This window comes from Dermacentor variabilis, chromosome 5 (assembly GCF_050947875.1).
Source record: "Dermacentor variabilis isolate Ectoservices chromosome 5, ASM5094787v1, whole genome shotgun sequence".
In the NCBI taxonomy this organism is placed as follows: Eukaryota; Metazoa; Arthropoda; class Arachnida; order Ixodida; family Ixodidae; genus Dermacentor; species Dermacentor variabilis.
The window spans coordinates 192607295-192632313 of record NC_134572.1 but is presented as its reverse complement, the minus strand read 5'-3'; the positions used below and the strand labels follow the sequence as shown (position 1 = coordinate 192632313).

General features: G+C 47.1%; 1 protein-coding gene across 3 annotated transcripts in view; it reads left to right on the top strand.

Annotated features, from left to right (window-relative positions):
- The window catches only part of LOC142583417 (cytoplasmic aconitate hydratase-like), a 244026-nt gene that overhangs the window by 144207 nt on the left and 74800 nt on the right, over positions 1-25019 (top strand). For all 3 annotated transcript variants that reach the window (XM_075693876.1, XM_075693874.1, XM_075693875.1), the window contains 2 exons: positions 6115-6179; positions 18125-18184. In XM_075693876.1, coding sequence (XP_075549991.1) covers positions 6115-6179; positions 18125-18184 — 125 coding nt within the window. The remainder of the gene's footprint in view (positions 1-6114; positions 6180-18124; positions 18185-25019) is intronic.

The window sequence follows — 25019 nt, the reverse complement described above, 5'->3', positions numbered from 1 at the left end:
ACCGCACTATGAACACTACCCGCGGCGTTGTCTCAGACGATGATTTGCTTCAGCTGACAGACGCAGAGCTCTTGGAGGGCTTTAGTGAGCAAAATGTTGTCAATGTGAAAAGAATAAAGATGAGGCGCGACGGTAAAGAGATTGCGACCAAACACATAATACTCACCTTCAATTCAAGTGTTCTGCCCGAGTCAATCGAGGCCGGGTACATCAAGCTCCGTGTTAGGCCGTACGTGCCAAACCCACTCCGTTGTTTCAAATGCCAGCGCTTTGGCCACAGCTCGCAGAGCTGCCGCGGCCGCCAAACTCGTGCTAAATGCAGTGCCAAAGAACACACCACTGAAACTTGTGAGAACGCTCTCCGCTGTGTAAACTGTGATGGGGAGCACGCCGCGTACTCGCAGTCGTGCCCATCCTGGAAGAAAGAAAAGGAAATTGTTACAATTAAAGTCACGGAAAATATCACCTTCAAAGAGGCACGCAAGCGGGTTTCATACCTGCCCAAGAAAAGCTTTGCCGATGTGACGCGTCAGGGGGCAACGTCACAATGGCCTCCGGCGGCTGTCCGGCCCACAGTCAGTGAGTCGGCAGCTACGCCATCTGCCCCCGCGGCGGTTGCAGCTAGCGCTGCTCTGCCAACCCGGCAGACGGGGCCATCGAACCCGAAGGTGGGCGCAGCCGAGGCTGCCCCAACCTCAGAGGCCCCTTCCAGCGCTGGCAACTGCCGGCGCAGCCAAATCCCCCAGGGAGCCCCATCGACCTCCGGGCTGGTGGGCGCAGGGGTCTTGCCCTCCAAGGCGGGACCCTCGCTGGTAACTTCCCGCTCGCAAGAGCACGTGTCCGGCGCCTCACAAGAGGTGATGGACACTACACCCATCCTCAAGGCGCACCAAGCGCCTAAGGAGCGGCGAGGCTCCCTCGAGTGCTCCAGAAAGAACAAAACACCTATTACAGGGCCTCGAAAGGGCTCTGTAATATAAGGCATCCACTCCGTTTCCATAAACACAGTACCAATTTACCTTAAACATGGATACACAAATCATTCAATGGAACATCAGAGGTCTCCTTAGAAACCTTGATGATTTGCAAGAACTCATACACAAACACAATCCAAAAGTGCTGTGTTTACAGGAAACACACTTAAAATATAAACACACAAACTTTCTCCGTACGTATGTTACGTTTCGCAAAGATCACGATGATGCCGTCGCATCATCGGGTGGTGTTGCGATTCTTACTCATAGAAGTATTGCGTGTCAACCTTTACAGCTACAAACGCCCCTTGAAGCAGTGGCGGTTCAAGTTGTCCTACTAAACAAACTCATCACCATTTGCTCCCTTTACATACCCCCGCATTACCAACTGAACAAACATGAATTTCACTCCTTGATCGATCAATTGCCAGAACCTTATGCTGTTCTTGGCGATTTCAATGCGCACAGCTCCCTGTGGGGCGACTCTCGTATAGATGCGCGAGGTCGCCTTGTTGAACAGTTCCTTTTTTCTTCTGGAGCGTGCCTTCTCAATAAGAAAGAACCCACATATTACTCTCTTGCAAACCGATCCTTTTCGTCATTAGATCTTAGTATAGTCTCCCCGTCTGTACTGCCTGAACTTGAATGGGAAGTTACCGACAACCCTTACGGTAGCAACCACTTCCCTATACTGCTAAGATCATATAAAGAAAACGAATATCCACCATACGCTCCTAAGTGGAAGATTGAGACAGCTGATTGGGAGAAATTTCGATCTCTAACTAGTATCTCATGGGCTGACCTGTCTTCGTTAGGAATTGACGCTGCAGTCGAGTTTTTTACAGCATTCATAATAGATGTCGCATTTAAATGCATATCAGAAGTAAAAGACTTGGCCTGCAAACGGCGTGTCCCATGGTGGAACGACGATTGTAGGATCGCTCGTAAAAAACAGAACAGGGCGTGGGGGTTGCTACGCGCTTCTCCCACTGCAGAGAATCTAGTCAACTTTAAAAAAGTAAAATCCGAAGGCAGGCGAACCCGCCGACAGGCCAGACGAGAAAGTTGGCAGAAATTTCTATCGAGTATTAACTCGTTCAGAGATGAGGCGAAAGCCTGGAACAGGGTCAATAGGATAAGAGGGCGACAAGCACATGCACTCCCTTTAGTAAACACAGAAGGCGATACCCTACAAGCTCAGGCGGACTCACTTGGGGAATATTTTGAGAGCGTGTCAAGTGCAACAAATTATACACAATCCTTTCTCAAATACAAACAAACAGAAGAATGTAAGCCATTAACAAGAAAAGGTCGAGAGAATGAGCCTTACAACCGTCCTTTTAGTATTGCTGAATTGAGAGCTGCCTTGAGCGCATGCAAGAGCTCCGCACCAGGATCGGATCGAATCATGTATGAAATGCTCAAAAATTTACACACGGATACGCAAGTTACACTACTCACACTTTTCAACACCATCTGGGATGCAGGGTACCTTCCAATCGCATGGAAGGAAGCCATTGTGGTCCCTGTTTTGAAACAAGGAAAAGACCCTTCCTCAGTGGCAAGTTACCGCCCAATAGCCCTCACAAGTTGCATTTGTAAGGTGTTTGAAAAAATGATAAATCGGCGACTCATCTTTTTCCTTGAACAGAGCAAAATGCTTGATCCTTATCAGTGTGGCTTCCGAGAAGGGCGCTCAACAACTGACCATCTTGTACGTGTAGAAGCAAATATCCGGGACGCATTTGTACACAAGCACTTTTTCTTATCGATATTCCTCGACATGGAGAAGGCCTATGACACAACGTGGCGCTACGGCATCTTAAGAGACTTGTCAGAAATGGGCATTCATGGCAATATGCTAAACATAATAAAAAACTACTTGTCCAATCGTACATTCCAGGTAAAAGTCGGCAATGTACTGTCACGTCCTTTCATACAAGAAACTGGTGTACCCCAGGGAGGCGTGCTTAGCTGCACGCTCTTTATCGTGAAGATGAACACGCTTCGTGCTTCACTACCACCCGCCATCTTTTACTCTGTTTACGTGGACGACATTCAAATAGCTTTCAAATCTTGTAACCTCGCAGTCTGCGAGAGACAGGTACAGCATGGCCTGAACAAAGTGTCAATGTGGGCAGACAGGAATGGATTTAAGATCAATCCAACAAAAGCTCTTGTGTTCTTTTTACAAGAAAGAGAGGACTTATCCCAGATCCTTGCATAGAACTGCATGGACAACAGATACCTGTTAACAAAGAACACAAATTTCTAGGTGTCATACTTGACTACAGACTTACTTTCGTCCCCCACATTAAAAATCTTAAAGAAAAATGTCTAAAAACAATGAACATAATCAAACTTCTATCCCAGACTACATGGGGTAGTGACAGGAAGTGCTTAATGAATCTCTATAAAAGCCTGATTCGATGGCGACTAGACTATGGCGCCGTTATTTATCACTCTGCCGCCCCGAGCGCGCTAAAGATGCTAGATCCTGTTCACCATCTAGGTATCCGGTTAGCCACTGGCGCTTTCAGAACGAGCCCGATTCAAAGCTTATACGCGGAATCAAATGAATGGTCCCTCCATCTACAGAGAACTTATATCAGCCTTACATATTTCCTTAAAATACAATCCAATCATCAACATCCATGTTTTAACAGTGTTAACGATATGACCTGCACTACACTTTTCCATAATCGCCCCTCTGTAAGAAAGCCTTTCTCGCTTCGAGTGAGGGAGCTTAGTGAAGAAATGCACGTTCCACTCCTCGAGCTTCGCCAAATGCATCTAGCCAAGCTGCTACCTCCTTGGGAGTGGCAGCTCATACAATGTGATATATCTTTCGTGGAAGTCACAAAGCATGCTCCAGAGATTGAAATCAAGATGCATTTCCGGGAACTCCAGCACAAATACTCCTGCACGGAGTTCTACACAGACGCATCAAAGTCACACGACGGGGTATCCTATGCAGCCGTCGGTCCATCCTTCTCGGAATCCGACGTACTGCACCCGGAAACTAGTATCTTTACGGCTGAGGCCTACGCACTGCTCTCGGCCGTAAAGCATATAAACAAATCACAACTCCCGAAATCAGTTATATATACGGACTCCCTCAGTGTTGTGAAGGCCTTGATGTCTTTCTGTAATCACAAAAATCCAGTATTTATTGAACTCTACTCCGCACTGTGCAAAGCATATATATCTAACCAACATGTGATCATATGCTGGGTGCCTGGACATAGGGGCATCGAGGGAAACGTTCTAGCCGACCAGATGGCCACATCAATCTCATCGCATGCAGTTAACTCTACTGCTTTGGTCCCTGTCACAGACCTGAAGCCTTTCTTAAGAAGGAAACTACGAAACCACTGGCAACGCATGTGGGACGAAGAAATAAATAATAAACTGCATGTAATAAAGCCACAATTAGGTTTCTGGCCTCCTGTAACAAAATCCCGCCGCACAGATGTCCTATTCTGCCGTCTAAGAATAGGACACACTTTTGGCACACATAACTTCTTACTCACGGGAAACGAGCCTCCAACCTGTGGTAGATGCGGGGAGAGGCTGACCGTCCTCATCGTCCTACTGGAGTGTCGGGAAGCCGAACCCGAAAGAAAAAAACATTTTCTCTTAGCATACAGGCACCACATCCCCCTTCATCCTGTTATGTTACTTGGTCCAGAACCACTCTTTGACACCAACTCCGTCTTAGGTTTTTTGAAAGAGGTTGTACTGCATGTTATTAGCCCCACACGTTCGTAGTGCTTCCTCTCTTCAGAGGATGCCGCTGCGATAATCATTTTCAATAAGCACATGCCTCTAGGCCCTTGTGGTTCAAGGGCTCTGGCGAGGCTGTAGTGCTGTAAGCAATTTAACGTCTCGCATATTTTAAACAATGCATCATTCTTTTACGATGGATTTTAATCTTCACAGTCTTCGTCATTAATCATCGCCATAATTTTATAGCACGTAGATTTTACGCACTTTACAGCGACTATTTTTAGGCCACTTTACAGCCAAGTCACATCTTCCATAATACATCGTTAACACTACCATTTGTCATGGCGCTCTTTGGCCAAACCTGGCCCTTGCGCCACAAAACACCACACATCATCATCATCATCGGGAAATGGCGTATCTTGACAGGGTTTGAATGGCAAGCATTCCGTGTGCTGTGTAAGTCTATGGCTATCATTGTCAGCATTGCAAATGATATTCCAGGTTTTTTGCCGATCATTCACATATTGCGCATGGTAACACTCTATATATTTGTTCTTTCATGGCTTCATTAATAAAATGTTGTAAATCAGTGCTGTGTGCGTGTCGCTCTCTCATGTTCTTGCCTTTTTTGCACTGTGTCCTTTTTCCAATTATATCGAGGATTTCATCGTACTGAAGTTTTTTATATAGAGGTTTAACTGCGTTCGTAAAAAAGCTGAGCTCCCTGAATCACAATTCTGCTTCCAACAGTTGTTAAAATTTAAGTTTCTTGCATTTCATTCAATTCAGTGCTTGTCTGATGAGAGCATTTATGTATTTCTCCGGTATCTGAACTGGTAAACCTGAGGTGGCCTAGAGGTAAAGCTTCCTTATAAGAAAATGAATGCAATGGCTCTGTGCCAACTCTTATTGTGCACCTGATGATCTCTTGCTGAAAAGTTAGCAATGAATCGGTTCCCTGGCAGGATGGTTGTAGACAAGTGCCGGGTGCAATGCAATGGCGTGCTATGATGCAGAGTTGAGTCACTTTAGCATACGCTAAAGAGGATCAAGACGAAAGCCTGCGCACTCATGAGACAATCATTAAATTACATGACATTCTCATTTGAATGCATTGTTACTTCCTGTTACTTGCTTTCTCCCATCAAAGGTTGTGGGTTTGAGTGACTTAACTCTACATTAATTAACTGTGCCTGAATTAACTTTGCCCAAATTAACACCAAAAGTCATGGGTTCGACTCCCACCAATGTTTGTGGATTCAACTCGCATCAATTTTGGTGCCATAATGCCGAATGGTCAATTTTTAGACCTATGAGCCATTTAAGGCTTTTGCATTAAAACAGTGCTTCATGAACTATACGGGCCCATTAATATTACAACTAATTGGTGATTTCTGTTGGCAATGCACAGGGCACGGTCCGGATGGCAAGCCTGTTCACCTGAGGGACATCTGGCCTTCACGGGAAGAGATTCAGGTCAGTTCAAACAGTGTGAATGCTGCATCACTTGCATACAAGAAATTTTTCTTGCAAAAATGCTGTACCACACCTGTGCATTGGGCTGCACAATGAGTGAACGCGAAGTACACTTGCAGCCTCAGCCATCGCAAAATTTGAATCAGGTAATATGTCATGTTATCCGCTGTGCTTTAGTAGTAAAAAAACTGCGAAATTTATTCGGTTGGTGACTTTAAATGTTCTGTAGCTCGTCATGTGTGTGTTCTGAGTGGGGGTGCACTTTGTCGGGCTGAACAGCATGTAAGTTCACCGTGCGATGGGCTTTCATTATTTCGAACCTTAATTCTGCGAAGTAATCCGGATATATTGAACTCGAAGCACCTGTCCTTGTCCATTTTGTTAATTTGTGCTAATGTACCATAATAACGCAAGACCAATAGCCCAGCAGTCACTCCTCCTGAATATGAAGGGTATCGCGAAATAGTTCAATAATTCGAAATATGAAATATGCGTATGTGAAGATTATCTGAGAACTCTCTGCATCTCGGGATGTAATATGTGAAAATGAAATGTAGATATGAAAAGCAGGAATTTACCGATCTCATACCCGGGCCACTCATTGAAAAGATCGAGTGTCATCCATTTTTTGTGCAATATGTGTATTGGCCTTTCACATTCTTGAAGAAGCATGGCGATCCTCTTTCCGTCAGCGAACTGCCGCAGGTAGTATGCTTCGCCACATTTTATGGCTGTAATGCGGTGAAGCTTATTAAGCAAATTATTAAGCAAATTTGGTATTATGGTGTGTAAATAAGACCCTTGCTGCACAATCACTCCATATTTTATGACAGAAACCTTGCTTATTTTTCCTCCGCCGCATTTACTGCCCTTCATATTCAATGCCTTGACAGCATGTACCAAAACAGTGCCGCTTCATCGACATGAATATTTCCAGTGATGCGAGAAGGGTTGATTGTTGGGCTAGTTCGTTTTCCATAATTGAAGTAGTAACTTAACACTATAAAAACTACAGATACAAGAAAGGTGGACAAAGACAAGCACTATACTCATAACTGCTTAATGTAAGGATAGAATCGTGCATATATATCCTCTTGTCACGCATGCGCATACCAAGCAAAAAGAACAGGCACATGTGCATGAAAGGCAATTGTGCAAGAAGTCAAATTCAGCGTCAAGTAAGGAGATAGAAGACTCACTATCTCTATTCTTCTTGATAAAGAAGGCCTCAAGTGCAAGCCTAGAAGAGGCATTGCCGCTCGTGCCCAGAATGGTAGTCTTAGAATATCGAGCGTCACACCCACACGGGGCAACATGAGCCACCATATGTGTGCCCTTATCCTCCTTTTCCTTTAATTATTGCGAATGCTCCCTTAAATGGTCATTCTCGCTACGTTCGGTTTGTCCGATGCACAGCTGCCCACAAGGGTGCAAGGGAATTGCATATGCAACCCCTCTGAAGCACTCTACAGAGAGCTTCTCAGGCCTCGTGCGGCAGCCTCACCTGCTCCAACAGAAAACTCGAGAGCACAGCTTCGAAAGCTTGTTGGGTGCAGAAAAAACCAGAGGAATACCATGATAGTTAGCAACCTTTTTAGGGTATGTGACACGTTGTGCATATAGAGTATAACCTCCGGTCTCACCTTTGGTAGTTCGACCTCCGCTCTTGCCCTAAGTTGGACCAATTTGGACGCCTTTTGGCAGCTGGTTTGCCTTTGATGGTCCTCAACGCTATAGTAGAGTCTCTACATGCTCCAAGCTTCATTTTTTTTTCAGTAATGACTCTGCTCGTTGTCTTTTGAACGTGGCGACGCCGCAACAGAAGGGAGCCCACCAACCTGTTTATGACCAGTGGCAACGACCTTGTCGTCTTGATATGGCATGACTTGCATTAAGAATTCAGGATGAAGAATGTAAACTAGTGCCGATCTGTCAGCAGGCAAAGGAAAAAGCATGCAGAATGAAGCAGTGGCGGAGGCCCAGTCCGGCCTCGGCAACTCCGCTGCTTCGGTGGCAGTAAGTGGCAGAGGTAATTAGCGCCATCCAGCAAACTGGCAGGAAAGCAAATCCACTTCCCTCCCGCCCTTCCCCGTAACTACGCTCCCCTCACCTTCCCTCTCCCTCATCTTCGATGGTCTCCACGTGTGCGTGCCAGTGCCGCCCGTGCCACTGGCCCAGTGCCAGCTTAGCCTGCTTCCTGAAGTTTTGTTTTCTGCTGTTACAGTCGAACCTGGCTGTATCGAACCCGTTTAAATCGAATTATTCATCATATCGAACAATTTCTGAACACGGTATAGTAACAATAAGTATATATAGCAAAAGTTACACTTACATCGAACAAAAATAACACTGACTCCCAATATACCAAACGTCAAAGGGCGGAAAAGTGCCCCCAGAAGTTGGCTTTTTCTCGTTTTCGTAGGGAAGCCCGGCGGCACGGCTCCATCAAACTGCTCTCCCCACCGAGCGAGCCGTCGACACCCCCTGCAAAAAAAATCATGGCTTACCCACACCGCTTGCTCAGACAGCCAGAGGCTCTTGTGCCCTCGTCGTGTAAGATGGCACAGGCGTGAGTTGTCTCACTGCTTTTCGGGTTCCTTGTGTTGGCGCCTTGTGGGCCTTCTCCAGAAGGGTTGCCGTGATGAAGCGACAGAATTCGCCGTGAAGCTCGAAATCATAAATCGGGTCAAACGTGGCGAGAAGTCGGATGTGTCCCTGCAGCGTGCAAGATTCAGAGGTGCACTCTCAGCACGATCTTGAAGGGGGCGATTAGGGCTAAGCGGACAAGCTCGTGATCCGGTGCCCGTGGTGCCTGATGCGTATGCACGGCCAAGTGGTTCATCTAAAATTGCTTCAGATGTGCCGACTTCCGCGTGCCCGGTGATGACTGTAAATTCTAATGAGTGCGACGAAGCCGCTGCTGGTGTCGCCGAAATTTGGGGCGAGCCGTCAGAATTTCTGGAAGCTATTGACAAATCAACGGTCCATGAGTTTGTGAGTGCAGATGATGGTGTCGCGACCACAGGAGAGTCCGAAAACGAAGACTACATTGCCGACATCGTAGCGAGCACAAGTGAAAGTGGGCACAATGAGGAAAGCAACGACGGTCCTTTGTCCACGTCCTCCGAGGTGATTGGTGCGCTCGCACTAGTCCAGTGCTTCTGCGCAAATGTGGAAGGCTGCGGCCTCAGCTGCTCCGACTCCTTAGATAATGTAGAGAAGTATGTGCATTGCAGGTGGCGAAACTGCCCAAGCAGAAGAAAATACAGGACTATTTCATGCGAAACTAAGCTGTTTCATCAATGAAGTGATCTTATAAATGGCATGTGCTTTTATGACATCCAATTCTTTAGCAGGCTTATAGGAAATTACGCTCTATATCGAACTGAGAGGTGTTTTCTTGCGAGTTTGATATAGCCGGGTTCGACTGTATCGGGAAGCGAGTGTTGGCCAGCGTGGGCAGTTTCATGGTCCTCACTCGCTGTGTACTTGCGCTCAACTTGCGCACAATGCACAACTTGTACCGTTCGTGCATCGTGCTATGGGGCACGAATACTTCAAGAACAAGTCCTTCTTGGAATTCGAACTTCTTTTAATTCGAACCTATTTTTGGGTGCCTTCATGTTCAAATTATCGAGATTCGATTCGACAGTACTTGGATTGGATTGTAGCAAGTTTTTGGTTCTCTTTGAGTTGGAACTATTGTGATTCAACTGTCTGTGTGTGTGGTGCGAGCAGCAAGTTGTGGGCATAGGGAAACATGGTTGCCCAAATACAGCCTTTATTCTTCCACACTTTTTAGTCACTGTCGATTTGTGCTCTATTACACACATTCTTTTACGAAAGTGCGTAATGCTTCCGCAAGCCAGTGGCTCCACACAACATCTTGCATAACTCGCCGCTCTCAGTGGTATTGTGGCATGCATCCTGCGCATCTGCAAAAAGTACCTGTAGAGAGCTGGCCACATTTTCATTAGGCTCTTGACCTTGCTTATCACATTGCAACGCTGTCTTACAAACTGACAGGGGTCTATGTTCAGCAACCCACGCTGATGGCCGCTTCGGTGTCTTTTTAAATTTGACGAGCCCATATGGGTCAGCCTGCAGTGACTATCTGCCAAAGCCGATGTGGAGAGAAACACCTGCCACCTCAAGGAAATCCCGCCCAAGGACAACATTGTGACACAGCTCTGGCAAAAGAAGAAAACGCTGCTTCCTGGACCTACCTTGCCAACGAATACGACAGCGAACCGATTGTGCAGTTTGTGACCAGCCCTGAGCAAGCCTCAGGGTTCGTGCTTCTTCCCTGAAGGTGGCTCTTGCGCATTTGGCTGCTGCGATGGCACGGCTACCTATTAAGCTCACGATTGCACCAGTGTCCATGAGTGCATAAAGGACACTGTTACCAATCAACAGTTAAAGCAGTGGTTCTTTATTCCCGGCTGTTACGAGCACTTGCAAGGACATCACGTAGCCGTCGGCTGGAGAAGCGGCTATGCTTGTCCATTTCCAAGGCAATCTGCTTGTAGGTGTCCTGGGGAATTGCTGTGAAAACAGCGGAGTTGTTCGGCTCGAATCGTGAGATACCTTGCGTTGCTTGAAACCCAAATTTCTGAGGCGCTCTCCCAACTTGTTGAGGTGCCGAAGTGTAGTTGCCCCGTGTGTTTGTACGAGCGAGTACAAACACACGGGTTGTACGAGTTTGTGCCATTCACATGAGCGAACGGCACAGGTGAGGGGTCGCTGTGTCCATGTGATCCCTCATACCACATCACGCCGACAGCAGCGCCAGCTTTTTTACGTGGATCTCGTCCCCATTATCAGCCACGAGTCTGCCTCTATATTGTGGTCCCGGAGGTCGAAGCCAACAGTCCTTGTACGATCGAAGAAGGCAGGAGAGGCTGCACAACTAGCTGGGTGGCACTAGACAATTCTTGGTCCTTCATGTTAGGTCCGGTCGGACAAGCCCTAACTTGTCGAGTACATTCTTTATTTTGGGAAATCCTCGGTGCACACACACACACACACACACACACACACGCAGTCTGTGTTTTGTCCCACTGCATCGCACGCGGCTTGCTCCGTCGATTACTTCACTGACTCAGTTGTCGCGCGCTCCCCGCATACCGACCGCGCACACACGCCTTCAGTGTTCTCCCTCCCCGCCACACACTGTTGCCTGCAGTCCTGCGCCTGCTACTCTACACAGTTGCCTACCGTCTCATGCCTGCAACTCTCTGCCACCTGGAATCGACTTGGTATCCTCACACCTCTCACAGTAGACATGGCTATGTTACTGCTGCAGAATTGCCGATATTAACAATATTATTCATTATTGATCCGGAAGAAACTGTTTCAGTGCATGTAATGGATTTATGCGAAGAAATAAAATCTCTTTCGGCGTGTTCAGCTTGCTCCACCGGCCGCCATTTTTGTTTTGGTGTCCCGCATACAGCGGCAGCCATAGAGTTTCATACATTAATTACTAGAGGGAACTCTAGCGCTAGTGTCTACGGGAGCTGCAATGGGAGCAGTTGTACCAGCATTGGAATTATGGGAAGTAGATGGATTTGCCTGAACTTCGTCCTTTTGGCTTCAAATGGCTTTGTGACTTTGTAAACTCGTCATTTTCAACGATGTACTGCATAATAAATAATTAAATAACATCATTAAAATTGTCCGATGACAGGATTCGAACACGGAAACTCTAGCACAGATGCCTGATGAACCATTAAGCCACGGACGCATGTATCAACAAGCGAATGAAACGCCCTTATGAATTTATCGCGGGCATGCCAGTGCCTTGAGACGCCTGGCATGTTTCAATTTTGCCACCTGGACAAGCTCAATCATTGCAATTAATAGCAATTGTGCATGTTTGCGGCGTCTTCTGCACTTTGAAAAGTATAGATTGCGCTGAAATTTACGACAATAATATTTATATATCGTAATATTCAAAGCCACAAGAATGTCTGAATCCACAAACACGAAAATCAGACAAATCCATGTATTTCCCATCATTCCCATGGTGGTACAATGACCGCAGCGCCAGAGTTCCCTCTAGTAATTATTGTATGAAAGTCTTGTGGCAGCAGCCACCTGTCTGTTGACTTGTTGTCAACCCGCAGCAAATGCGGGATGAAAAATAATGTTTTTTCTTTTCGCTGAAAATTTAACCTACGTAATGATCGCACCGCTGAATTTGCATCAATTTTTTTTACAAAAAAGTGTGATCATGATGTGAGTAAATACAGTATCTTACATGTTTGTTTCTTTATTAGGTTGTTGCCGTGTTAACGATGCGGCATTTGTATGCTATATTTACTCTTGTAAGGCTATCACTTCTTTTTTTCTAAATTGTTTCAGGGTGTGTGCCTTACGTGAGGCAGACTTATGAGGCAGACTTCTGAGGCAGACTTATGGCAACTCACTGAAGCCACGAACTGCGCTTGCACTGATGTGCCAATAAATGCAGCCACTGGTGGCCGACTGTGAATGCATTTACAGCCACCGACCGATTTTTCAGTCATATACTTGGGCCATCTTGTAGCAGCTTGCAGGAATTGCGAGTATGCACATAACTAGTGAAACTTTCTTTCAAAATTTTGTACGTACCTTACCGCTCTTATCGTGGTGCTGAGTTGGACCGATTATATAAATAAATAAATAATGAACCTATTTGAAAAATTCTTTTGGTAAGCACACCCTAGGCACAATGCCTTGCAACTCCTCATGTATAACCAAAGTTTGCCATGGGGCCTGATGAAGGGCCCTTTAAGAGGGACTGCTTGAAAGCAAGGTTCTGACCTGGAAGGCAATATTACTACAGAAATTGTTAAATATCGGGTGAAAAAAAAATAGAGTACAGAGTTTACAATTCAATAAACCATATATAATTATATATACTCAAACCCGCATATATTGAACTCTCAAGGAAACCGGAATTAGTTCGATATATCATTTTATTCGACATAGAATGTTTAAAGAAATTAACAGCGTACAAAATACACCTAATTAAAAAGTGTTATTCACTTTCTAAATACATGTACCGCAGGCATATTAGTGCAAGAAATAGTCGCCTATCTTCTTCCGCTTTTTCACTTTGAAAGTATTGTTCCGCATACACTTTTCAACATTGTCGAGTGACTCAGAACAGCTGAGCCCACAGCCTTCTATAGACGCGTAGTGGTGGAGAACAACACTCAAAGCATGAAGTGCATCAGAACACGTGAGTGGGTCGGAACTCGTTGGGTCCTCACAGTTGCTGTCGCCAGCGAGATCCCTAGCCAGGTCAGCAACAATGTCTGCGTCAGCGACATCTACGGTAGTCGCAATATGGTCGTCAACGGAGACGAAGTCTGTAGCCGCAGTCTTATCACAAATGGCACCCAGGAACTCGGACAGCTGGCTTAACAAATCATCAAGTTCCTCGAGGGGTTCATCGCTGTCGAGGAGTTGATCGCAATTTTCTTATGAGTTTGCACCAGCCTCGCCGGAAACACCGAGCCCACAATGACTTTGATGTCGTTCCACAATGCATTCAACATCGTTATTGTGCCCAGGAGGTCAATTTTCAACTCCTGGCCAGTATGAAGGTTTAGCAATAGTCGTTGCACAAGGTGCTTTCTGTAGCCTGCCTTCAGTGCATGAATGACATCTTGATCTAAAGGCTGCAACGTCGATGTTGGGTTTGGCAGCAGGAAACGAAGTTTGATGTTGCTGACGCTGACCTTACAATGGTGAGCAGAACAATTGTCAGGGAGTAAGACATTCCTGCTTTTGTTTGTCTGGTAGTTGTCCCAAGACTTCAGCTACTTGCCAAGAAGTTTGCTTATCATCTAAGCTTTCCCATTAGACGTGTAGGTCACCTGAACCGAAGGTGCATTCTTTAGGCATCGTGGTAATTTTCTCTTTCCAATCACGAGTAGACGGAGCTTGGTCGATCCATCGACGTTGTTGGTGAGCAACATGCCAGCGTTTTGTTTGGGAGCGTTTGCCAGAGCAAAGCTGTCTCATCTGCATTAAATACCATATTTACACAATTGTAACTCGACCCCCCATTTCGCGTGTGAAGGGAAAAAAAAATAAGCATAACCGAGGGTGCATTCCATGACGAAAATTTATTAGTAGCTGGCATGGTCGCTAGACTACTTGTCTGCACTTGTGCCATCGTTCTCACTAGTGCTTCCATCGTCATCGCTGCTGTGGTCCCACAGCGCGTCATCGTTGAATGTTGAAAAACCCTTCCGAAAAGCGAACAAACATGCAGGATAGCGAAAACTACAGCTGGGACATAGAGCGAACATAAAATTGTAACTATGTTGTAGGTCCCCTGATATCTCGTTGGTCTCGCTTTTTTGGAGGTGCCATGTTTTGGTTTTGATTGTAAGTCAACCCCCCACTTCAGATTTTCAAATTTAAAAACATAGGTCGACTTACAGTCGTGTAAATATGGTATATCATGGGGATGGTGCCTTGTTGTGATGTCGTTCCAATTTTTTTCAGTCCACTTAGGCATGCTGTTGACTTCCACTGCATGGCTTTCACCGGTGACAGCCCGGCCGACATTGCTGTTGCGCTTTTTGGAATGCTGCAGCCAACTTGAGCCGCCTTTGAAGTCGGGTCTGTTGAGAATGAAAGTGAGATCCTTCACTTTCTGTTAAATCATGGGACCAGAAACGGGGATGTTTCGTGACTTAACATCAAAGAACCACTTAAACACTGCTACACTGCTGCCTCCACGTCTTCATATGCAACCGTGTGTACTTGTCGGGCACCGGTGGCACCTGGCCTCTTGTCCGCCACAGCCCTAAAGTCATCCTTATTTTTTAATATCATACTCAGCATGCTTCTTGGGATGTTGTACGCTACGGGGAAATCCGACTTCTTTTCTCCGTGTTGAACTCTTCTGATAATCTCTATCTTTGCGGATATTGTCAGGTTCTGACGTTTCATGGCAGCCATTTTATAACTTGTAACTGTACACTGAGGCAGTTGAGGCGACTGCATCATGGAGGAAGGAAAGCGTAGGAAAGGCCCCGACCAGCATGGACGAAGAAAGTGTGGCAGAAGTCGCGTGCTGTTTATCGCAAAGGAGCACTGGCAGTGGTGCTCCAAGTGTCAGCGTTGCTGTAGCAACCGTGCTCCTGACCCTCTCGATGCTGCTCTTGGCCTGGGAGGAAGTGGGAAGATTTTTCGGCTCGTGTCCTTCTTGCAGCACATTTTGTTCGCGAGACAAGCTGAATTGGGGAGTGTGGTGCGTAAGCTTGAAAGTTGTGATTAGGGTCTATGAGTTTGTCAGCCAGTAACAGAGACACTCAAGTAATTACGGCGGGGGTCTTCGTTGTCTTCAACATGCTACGGAAAAACAAAGGCATGCGGCTGCTTCACTAAAACTGTTACAGAAGTTTCGTTTGCTTTCTATTGACATGCGTCAGCAGCCCACACTTCCTGTAGCTCTTAGCAATGCAAGTTCAAAGCTCGTGCCTATATACTCGATTGAGCTGATTGGAGGCGCCAAGAGAGATGGCACACCCACATGGCTGAATTTCCAACTTCAAAAACGTGACATCAAGGCTTCTCCTATTTTGTTTCTTTCCTCCATGCAATCGCATGCAGGTGCACATGGCTGTGAGTGAGACAGAGAGAGAGAGAAAGGGGTCGGATGACTTTTGCTAGGAGGTGGCTGTCTAAGGGAGCGAGAGCGGCACCGCACACGTGTATTTGGGCTAAACCACTTTGTCTGGGAGGAGAGGTGTGGCAGCTCGCCTCGTTGTCACATGGAAAAGCCAACTTCTGGGTCAGTTTTGTGTTACTTGAAGTTCGATATATTGAGAGCGGCTGTTATTTTTGTTCAATTTATTCATACTTTTTGTTATATATTCTCTTTGTAACTTTGCGGTGTTCAGAAATCGTTCGATATAAAGAATAATTCGATGTAAAAGGGCCCGATATAGTTGGGTTCGACTGTATAAGATTGTCTGAAGCTGACTAATGTCAGCTTGCCTAGTGCTTGTTTTAAATGTCATGCTTTTTTCTATGTTACAAGTCCCAAAAATGTTATAAATAAATGAATTTTTTGCCCAAATTAAAGTCTGCACCTAATGTCAGCAAACTTTTCTTTTAAATGAAACAAACCTCAAAATTTGCTCTATGGACACTAAATAAAATTGTTTTTCTACTCCCATTATTAGGTGAGATATTCTGAGGGAACACGTCCTGTTAAAGGGCCCCTGAAACAGTTCGGACAAATTTTGTAGATGCGTAGGGTACAGCTTAAGTAGAACATTCGCACCACAATTTAGGTGAAGCGTTACGTATTAATGGAGTTACAAGCAATTAGAAGTTACCCTCCTCCCTAGCCATGCTTTTCCTCCTCAACTCGTTCGCCGAGCGAGCGGGGCTAAGCTCCGCCTTCACTGATACTGCGTCACGATGCGACGTCACATCGTCCACTTCCGGTTGTTTTGGAGCCCGCCCCCGCCCACGCGAGACCTCTCCGCTAGCCGCTTGGCCGTCGACCAAGAGCTATCAAAGCAGCGTGCGTTGCGAGCATTCTGTCGTAGCGCCGAACATGTCTGGTATTCCGGTAACCACAGGCAAGCTGGTCATTTCGGCAAATGACTGGAGGCATAAACTTAAGCTGATGAAGGAACCTTAGCATAGACGTATGCGTGAGTGGCCTGATCGGTCAGCACGGTCCAGACACTTGTTGGCGCAGCGCTTAACCAGCCAAACAAAGCGCTAATTTGCTCTAACCAAGTGTAAAACATATTAAACATTTATAAAAACAACGTGTTGATGATTACACTCCTGCGAAAAATACACACCAGCAGCAAAGAAGAATACACTTCGTTGCTGCTACTGTGTATGGTTGAGCTCTGTGCCACCAGGTGGCTCCACCGTGCTGACCATTCACATTTGCCCTTCTGCTCATCTCATGGCTCATTCCGTTACGGCACAGTCAAGCGGCCAGACCCTGTCCCCTTGTGCTTGCGTTCGCCCTAATACCGGACTCGCGAAATGCTATTGCGTTAGTGATCTTCCGGTATAAAGCGACGGCCACAAACGCGCAAATCCCGGCGCCGATGGGATAGCGGCAGTCCGATGCGCAGCCGTATGTTACCTTGCAGACGGACATGATGTCGCAGCTTGGCATATTGGCAGTCGCTACATTTGCAGTCCACAAGGCAACAAAGTCGTATCATAGTGCTCGCAAAAATACTGAGACCGACTCTGACCGCGGAGTTCTCGTCAAAATGGAGTACGTTGTAACACAAGCAGACGACACTTGCTGTGTGCCGGAAGTGCTTAAGCGTACTGAAAAATTGTTCTTGTGCATTCTCTTTATGTTACTTTCTTTTTATAAAAACAAATGAACTAACATTCCAAGTATTACGAAGATCATTTGTTTACCATAAAGTTGGAAAAATCATCGATCACGTGCCCTGGTCAGCCAATCGGACAGCTCGCCCCACTGACGTCATATGGGTGATTTCCGTAATATGGGTAGGGGCGGCTTAAAATTCCGCCGAGCAGTGTGCTGCTATCGGCAGCGATGTGCATTTTTAACATCTTATAATAAATTACACGCTTTACGCGGAGCACTTAGATGTGTCAATTAATGATCAGAAGGACCTACTCTAACGACTCAGTACGTTTGTAGAAAATCGTCAAAATCGTTTCGGGGTCCCTTTAAGGAAAAAACAAATTAACAGTAAAGGCGTAACTCACTTATTTTACATTGCGGCCACTCAAGTTTCCAACCATCATCACACCGTGTTGTCAAGAATGAAAAGCACTAATGCTCCTTTTTTGTATGTGCGTGTTTGTCATAACAAAAAGAGCAAGTATCAGGCAAGTGCTGTGCTTGTGATGTGCTGTTAACATGCAGGGCCGACTGCCCTGCTTTTGTGTGTGATGTGTGGCAACACGTGTGTCTGCAGGCAGTGGAGAGCGAGCATGTGCTGCCACGGATGTTCAAGGAGGTGTACTCCAGGGTGGAGGTAAGCGCAGTATTTTCCTTCAACTCCAGAAGAGCAGGGTTTCAAACACTTTTCATTGCTATATCTGCTGTCAGTGGTATGTCATGCCCTTGCTGGTAGTCAATCAGCTTCTACGGCAATGCAGACCAGTGGTACGAACATGCAACTTTTTTTGTCAAGCATTGGAAATTTGAGCAGGTTGTGCACAGTTGCAATTTCTACATAAATTTCTACACCGACCGCACAGAATATTGGTGCCGTTTAACAGTGAGAGGGGTGGGATCAGCAACAGCAAGTGCACAAAGCTCTCTCTGGTGTGAGGATTGTCTCGTATGCTGCTCCCGTCAGGAGGACACACGAGTGCTGTTCGTAAAAAGCCAGTGCAAGTATAGCTCTAGGTTAAGATGTCTCATCTGCCAATGCACTTTCTAATTTTTCTTCATATTACTGGAATCTGTAAATGTGCCGGGGCATACAGAAAAGAAGAAAAATGAAAAATGAAATTTATAAGCATGTGTGATGTAATATTGTGTTTAAAGGGGCTCTGAACCGCTTTTTATCGAAGTTGAGAAATCCATTTGAAGTTGAAATAGACTATTTCAGAAATACTTTCCCGCAAAAGGTACTTCATTGCATTCAGTAGCGGCGGAGTTATTGGCAATCAAACGCCCCTATGCGGTGCTTCAGCCCCTTTCTCAATGCCTTGCACTGCGAAGGTTATGGTGCAGTAGGGCGTGCCAACAATGCTCTGCGTACTGAATGTCACCGTGATGCGTAGTTCAAATTTGATTTTGATTCTTCATGTAGACGTCACTACAGTAAAACCTCTTTAATACGTACCTGCTTAATGTGTAATTGCAGTTTAAACGTAGTCGTGAGGATTCTCCCACCCAGCCCCCATTGAACCCCATGTATTGGCTGACCGCTTAAGCCCCAGTCGCTCATTGCCCACCAAACGGTTAGTGTGTACTATTTTCTTTCTTGTTCTACATGCACAGGCACAAAATTGGCAAAATCTCATGTGTGCAGACGTTTGAGTGTCTAGTTGCGACACCCAGACAACAGCCACCAGCAATAGTGACGTTTAAACATGGCCACCATGACGTAGTTCCTGCTCATACAGCTGTTGCCAATTGCAGCGTACAAAAGCATGACCTTTGAGATTCGCTTCCGGTAACGCGAATAAGCTGCCGGTAGGGGTGTGAATTAACATTCGCTGTCGAACCCAATTCAGTCCAATTCATGTAGTAGCCACACAGAAGCAGATTTTTTTTTAATGCATAGGAATTTCTATGCTTACCCAATGAGAAAAATGTATCTCCACCTTTCTGTTCCGTAAGACGAGCGCTTTCAAGATAAAGCCCACAGCAGCGAGTGACTGTACCAGACTGTACCATCACGCTGCCTGTCGCTTCAACGCGAACAAGGCGGCGAGAACACAGCACTCACGAAGCTTTCGGCACAAACTGCACCCTGCCCATTTTGTTAGTCGCTTTCAAGATATGGGCCCACGTGTCTCTCTTCAGCGCGCAGTGGCAGAAACGCAGTGTGTGGACCTATTAGCAGTGGGCACTTTCTGTCCGCATCGCAGATCGTTTTCACGACACGGTCCACGTGGCTGTGCCATATGCGCAGGCACCGCCGGTGTACGTTTGATCACAGTTCTTAGTAGTTTGATGCGGATGGATAAGGCGCTAATGAACGATAATGGCGTATAATGATCGGAACGTCATCAGCACACCGAGCCCCGCCACCTGCAGTACTTTGCTTCCGTTACCTTGCGGCACCGTGTGCACCAGTTCGTGTCGCTGTAGCACTTTCTTTGTACTGGCCACTCCAAGTTTCATAACATTGATAATGACACCGGGCTGCGTGGAGATGAGCAAGTGGCACAATGCTTACGCATATTTAGACAACTCCCAGAGAAGTTCCTGCATGATTTTTTTTTCTTCATTCCGCCAGTGTTTGTAGTCGTAGTGCTGGCGTGGTGTTCAACAATCTTTGCTGCCACGTGTGGTGTTTATGTTATCGAGGAGTCGACGTTATTACATCCGCGGGGTTTTCAGATAGCGACATTGTTGCTGCCGTCGTACCTCGCCCATCTTCAAGTGAAAGTGATGACAACGACGATGTGGAAATGGACAACGGCCCTTCATTATCTGACGTGGTGCATGCTTTGAGCATCATGCAAGCTTTCGCAGAGAAGTGGGCCCTCATGGACAAACTCGCTCGTGGCCTTACCAAGTTCGAAGATGTCACAGCAAGGCCACCACAGCGGCAAGTGAAGATCGCCAATTTTTTTTGCAGCCTAACCACAATTAAAGCCTAAATGTGTGTGTTTGAGAGTGTAATGGCAGCAGCATCGGCGTCGCGCGAGAATCACGTAGACGCTCATGTTGTGGGGTTCTCTCCCGTCCCATTGGGACAACAACACAGTAGTGCAAACAATCACAAGGGCATTTATTGTACCTTTCATAGACTGGTCGAGTTGCTGGTCAAGTTGCTATCCACAAAACGTGCCGATGGGTGCGTGACAAATCGTGAAAGTCCGACTCACCGCAACCGGATAACGAGCGAATATGTTCGCCCCATGCTGGACACCAACGCCTGGTCGTTCGCGCGTGCGGTCTCGTGAACGGTGGCGCGTTCGAACGATCGTGTTCATCCATTCCGGGGTTGGCTTTGCGAGACGGTCTCGCAGAAGCATGGACCGACGCAAATGCAGAACGTCCGCACCGCTTGCCGACCCCGAGCCAAAGAGGAAGAAGATCCTTCTCCTTTCCACGCCCAAGTAACCCCGCTGTTAGGTGGCATTGGCAAAACCTCACTCACACCAACTCTCTCAATGCGCTTCAACCACACCGACTGCCACGAGCACCAAGCCACGCGGTGAAGCCGGATTACAGAAGACGGGAGCAAGCGGGAAAACAATGTATCAGGGGATGCGGGGGAGTCCCGCATCCCCACAACATCTACTCGAGGCACGAGCAGCTGGCACGCTCCAGCACAGGCTAACGTTCCGAAAGGGATTTAAAAAATGCTACGCTAAGAGATCAAGTGTTGGTTTTTCCTCTCCCGCGAGTGCCCGAGACTGGACAGGTCTACGTGGTTGCTCATCACCATAGTTTGGTGACCAAGGACGTGATACTGCCATACGCTCCTGTGGTAAAGACGACCATGGACCAGACCAACGCTATGAGAGCTCAAGGCCAGAACACTTCCAAGGAACGTGGTGAGCCCTCCTGTTCGGCCGTCGCTGTCCGCCTTCCACAGTACTGGGACCAGCATCCCCTGGCGTGGTTTCTTCAGGTTGAACCACAATTTCAAGTCTCTGGTATCCGCTCTCAAGCCTCAAAGTTTCATTACGCTGTTACAGCACTCTCGCTCGCCGCCATTGATGAAGTAGCAGATTTGTTGAACTCCCCATTGTCTACCACCGCCTATGACGATCTCAAAGCAGCCCTGCTACACAGCGCACAGCAGCTTCAGAGCGTTGTCGCATCCAGCAGCTTCTGTCCGCTGAAGAACTCGGCAGCCAACGCGCTAGTCAACTTCTTTGCCGAATGAGGCAGCTGCTCGGAAACAACGCGAGATCCATCGACGACGCGCTGTTGCGTGAATTGTTTTTGCAATGAGTCCCGGCTAATGTGCAGATGGTCGTGGCGACAGCTTCTACCATGGACCTTACTGGACTTGCCGCTTTGGCTGGCAAAGTCATGGAAGTAGCAACCCCAAGCATCGCAGCCACGGCATCGTCTCCGGGTGACAATACAACCGCCCTGCAAACCCTTCCCTGCTCTTCAGCAGCACAATCTCCACTCGACTCCTTGTGTGAGCACCTGGAACGCATCATCTGTGCAGCAGAACATTGCCGCACGTCATTTCGTCACCCACGCAGCAGTAGTTCCAGCAAATCAAGACGCACGGGCACCCACAATGAAACATCAACTAAATGTGTCTGGCGTTTGCTACTACCACCGCCGTTTTGGAAATGGTGCTCGTCACTGTCAGTGTTCCTGTGCTTGGCAGGGAAACAGACCAGCCAACCTCTAATGGCGATGAGTGGTCCGACCCAACACGCAAGTCACCTTTTCTATGTGACGGACAGTGATGGGACAACAGTTCTTAGTCGACACAGGAGCTGACATCTGCACTCTCCCCGCCCACCACTCCTGACGAAAAGCGACACCTGTGTCATTTTTGCAAGCCATCAACGGCACCAAGATTCCAGTTTCTGTTTCACAGCATGTGCTGCCTACAGAATTGTAGCGCACGCTTTTAATATGTGATAACCAAAACATGCCACCGTTCCCTGCTGCAGACTGTGATCGTATATGTTTTCTCGTTGCTAGATCTGACGTGAACAAGAAAAGGCGCAAGGTGCGTGCAATCGAGAACAGTACATAGCCACCCGTCACACATGAAAATAATGGCGTGCATAGTTTCTTATTCCAGTGCCAGCAAATCTTCACCCAGGTTGTCGCATGCCGCATTCACAGCTATCGCAGCCAAACCTGTGGCGATAAGCATCTTCACCTATTTGTTTCACCGCGCGTGGTGCTTACTGTCATTGGTAGTGTAGTGTAAACTTTTAGTAGGCGATAATCCAAGCGTGGCATCATTTCCTGCCACAGGCAGCGTGATGCAGGCATCATGTTTCACTTTGATGGCATCGGGTGTCACCACCAGCTCGATTTTGTTTCGGTTTCCTGTTGCCTTCTTGAAAGGCCACACAATAGGAAAACAACAAAACGCGTCCCAGGCTGCGCGAGCACCACCAGCATGACGATTCGCATTACACAGATGTAAACAATAGTTGAATCAGTCAAAATTTTTTAGTTACTTCGGAAAGTATGTTTTCCCGGATCGTACATTTGTTCTCGTCGTATTTTCCAAAATGTATGAACGATGCTCTATTGTAGAACTGGACAAGTAGCATTTTCTTTCGTCTTATAATATTCTCACGTGGTAGTGACGGTTGAGGACACAGCAACAAAACTGTAAATGGCAAAACTAACTTTAATGGTTGAACCTGTGCCCACAGAAACAGGCTACACTCAATGCTCAACGAAAGCAGCGAACACGTCGGCGATTGTAGAAAATCTGATTAGCGGGTCAAGTGCTTTGGCTTTTATACATCAGTCGTCGAATGTTCCAGAGTAATCGCTAAGACCCGTGTGTCTTCCACAAAGTTCTACACTATTCGCGCTGCGCATACATGCAATCAGATTACACAAGGTTTGGGGACAGACAGTGGATGGAACCATCGATAACATTCCAGAAACTTCCGATACATGCAGGCGTGTCCTGCACTGTGCAATGACATTTGTTAGGTGGTGAAAAGTGGTCAACCAGAAAAGATAAACAAGTACACGTGTCAATACGCCCCTCTTAAAAAGCATCGACCTGATGCTGCAAACAAACGAAAGTAATAAACATAAACACCTGTAGCACAGAAACAACAAAACAAGGAAGTTCGTTAGCATGCGTAAAAGGGCTTATGACCCACCACGTGGACCACTTCAGATCATGCGCGGTGCCGCTGTGAATGAGAAATGCCATCTGGCACGACCTCATAGTCCAGTTGGCCAATACATTGGATGATCCTGTAGGGTCCAAAATAGCGTCGCAGTAGTTTCTCACTGAGTCCTCGTCAGCGTACCGGGGTCCAAACCCAAACACGGTCACCAGGCTGGTACTCGACCTAGTGTCGTCAGAGATTGTAGTCTCGGCTGTTGGTATGCTGCTGGTTCTTGACCCGTAGATGGGCAAGCTGTCGGGCTTCTTCGGCGCGCTCGAGATGGGTGGTGACATCAAGATTCTCTTCGTCGGTGACATGCGGCAGCACAGCGTCGAGAGTCGTCGTTGGGTTCCTGCCGTAAACCAGCTTGAATGGCATGATCTGTGTTGTTTCTTGCACCGTCGTGTTATAAGCAAAGGTTATGTACGGCAGGACAGCATCCCAGGTCCTGTGTTCGACGTCGACATACATTGCTAGCATGTCGGCGAGGGTCTTATTCAGGCGCTCCGCAAGACCATTCGTCTGTGGGTGGTAGGCAGTTGTCCTCCTGTGCCTTGTCTGAGTGTACTGCTGCAGAATGGCTTGGGTGAGCTCCGCTGTAAAGGCCGTTTCTCTGTCAGTGATGAGGACTTCTGGGGCGCCATGTCGCAGCAGGATGTTCTCGAGAAAGAATTTCGCCACTTCGGCTGCGCTACCTTTCGGCAGAGCTTTCGTTTCAGCGAAGTGGGTGAGATAGTCTGTCACCGCGACGATCCACTTATTTCAGGTTGTTGACATTGGAAAGGGTCCCAACAAGTCCATCCCAATCTGCTGAAATGGTCAGCAAGGAGGTTCGATTGGCTGTGGTAATCCTGCTGGCCTTGTTGGTGGTGTCCTGCATCGCTGACAGTCTCAGCAAATCTAGACATAACAGGCGACGTCGACGGTCAGATACCGTTCCTGTATCCTCGTTAGCGTCCGGGAGAATCCGAGGTGGCCAGCGGTCGGATCGTCATGCAAGGCGTGCAGTACTTCTGGACGCGGCATTGAGCGAACAAGAAGTAGGTAGTTGGCGCGGACTGGTGAGATGTTCTTTACTAGTAGGTTGTTTTGTAGCGAGAGCGAAGACAAGCCTCGCTTAAATGCCCTAGAGACAAGGTCGGTGTGTCGTTCCAAATACTCGACGAGGCTTTTTGGCTTCGTGTCTGCTCATCGCTGTTCAGCTAAGTCTTCCGCGCTTATTATTCCAACAAAGGCGTCATCATCCTCGTCATCTTGCGGTGCCGGGTCAATGGGGGTGCGTGATAGGCACTCGGCATCAGAGTGTTTTCGTCCGGACTAGTAGGTTACAGTGAT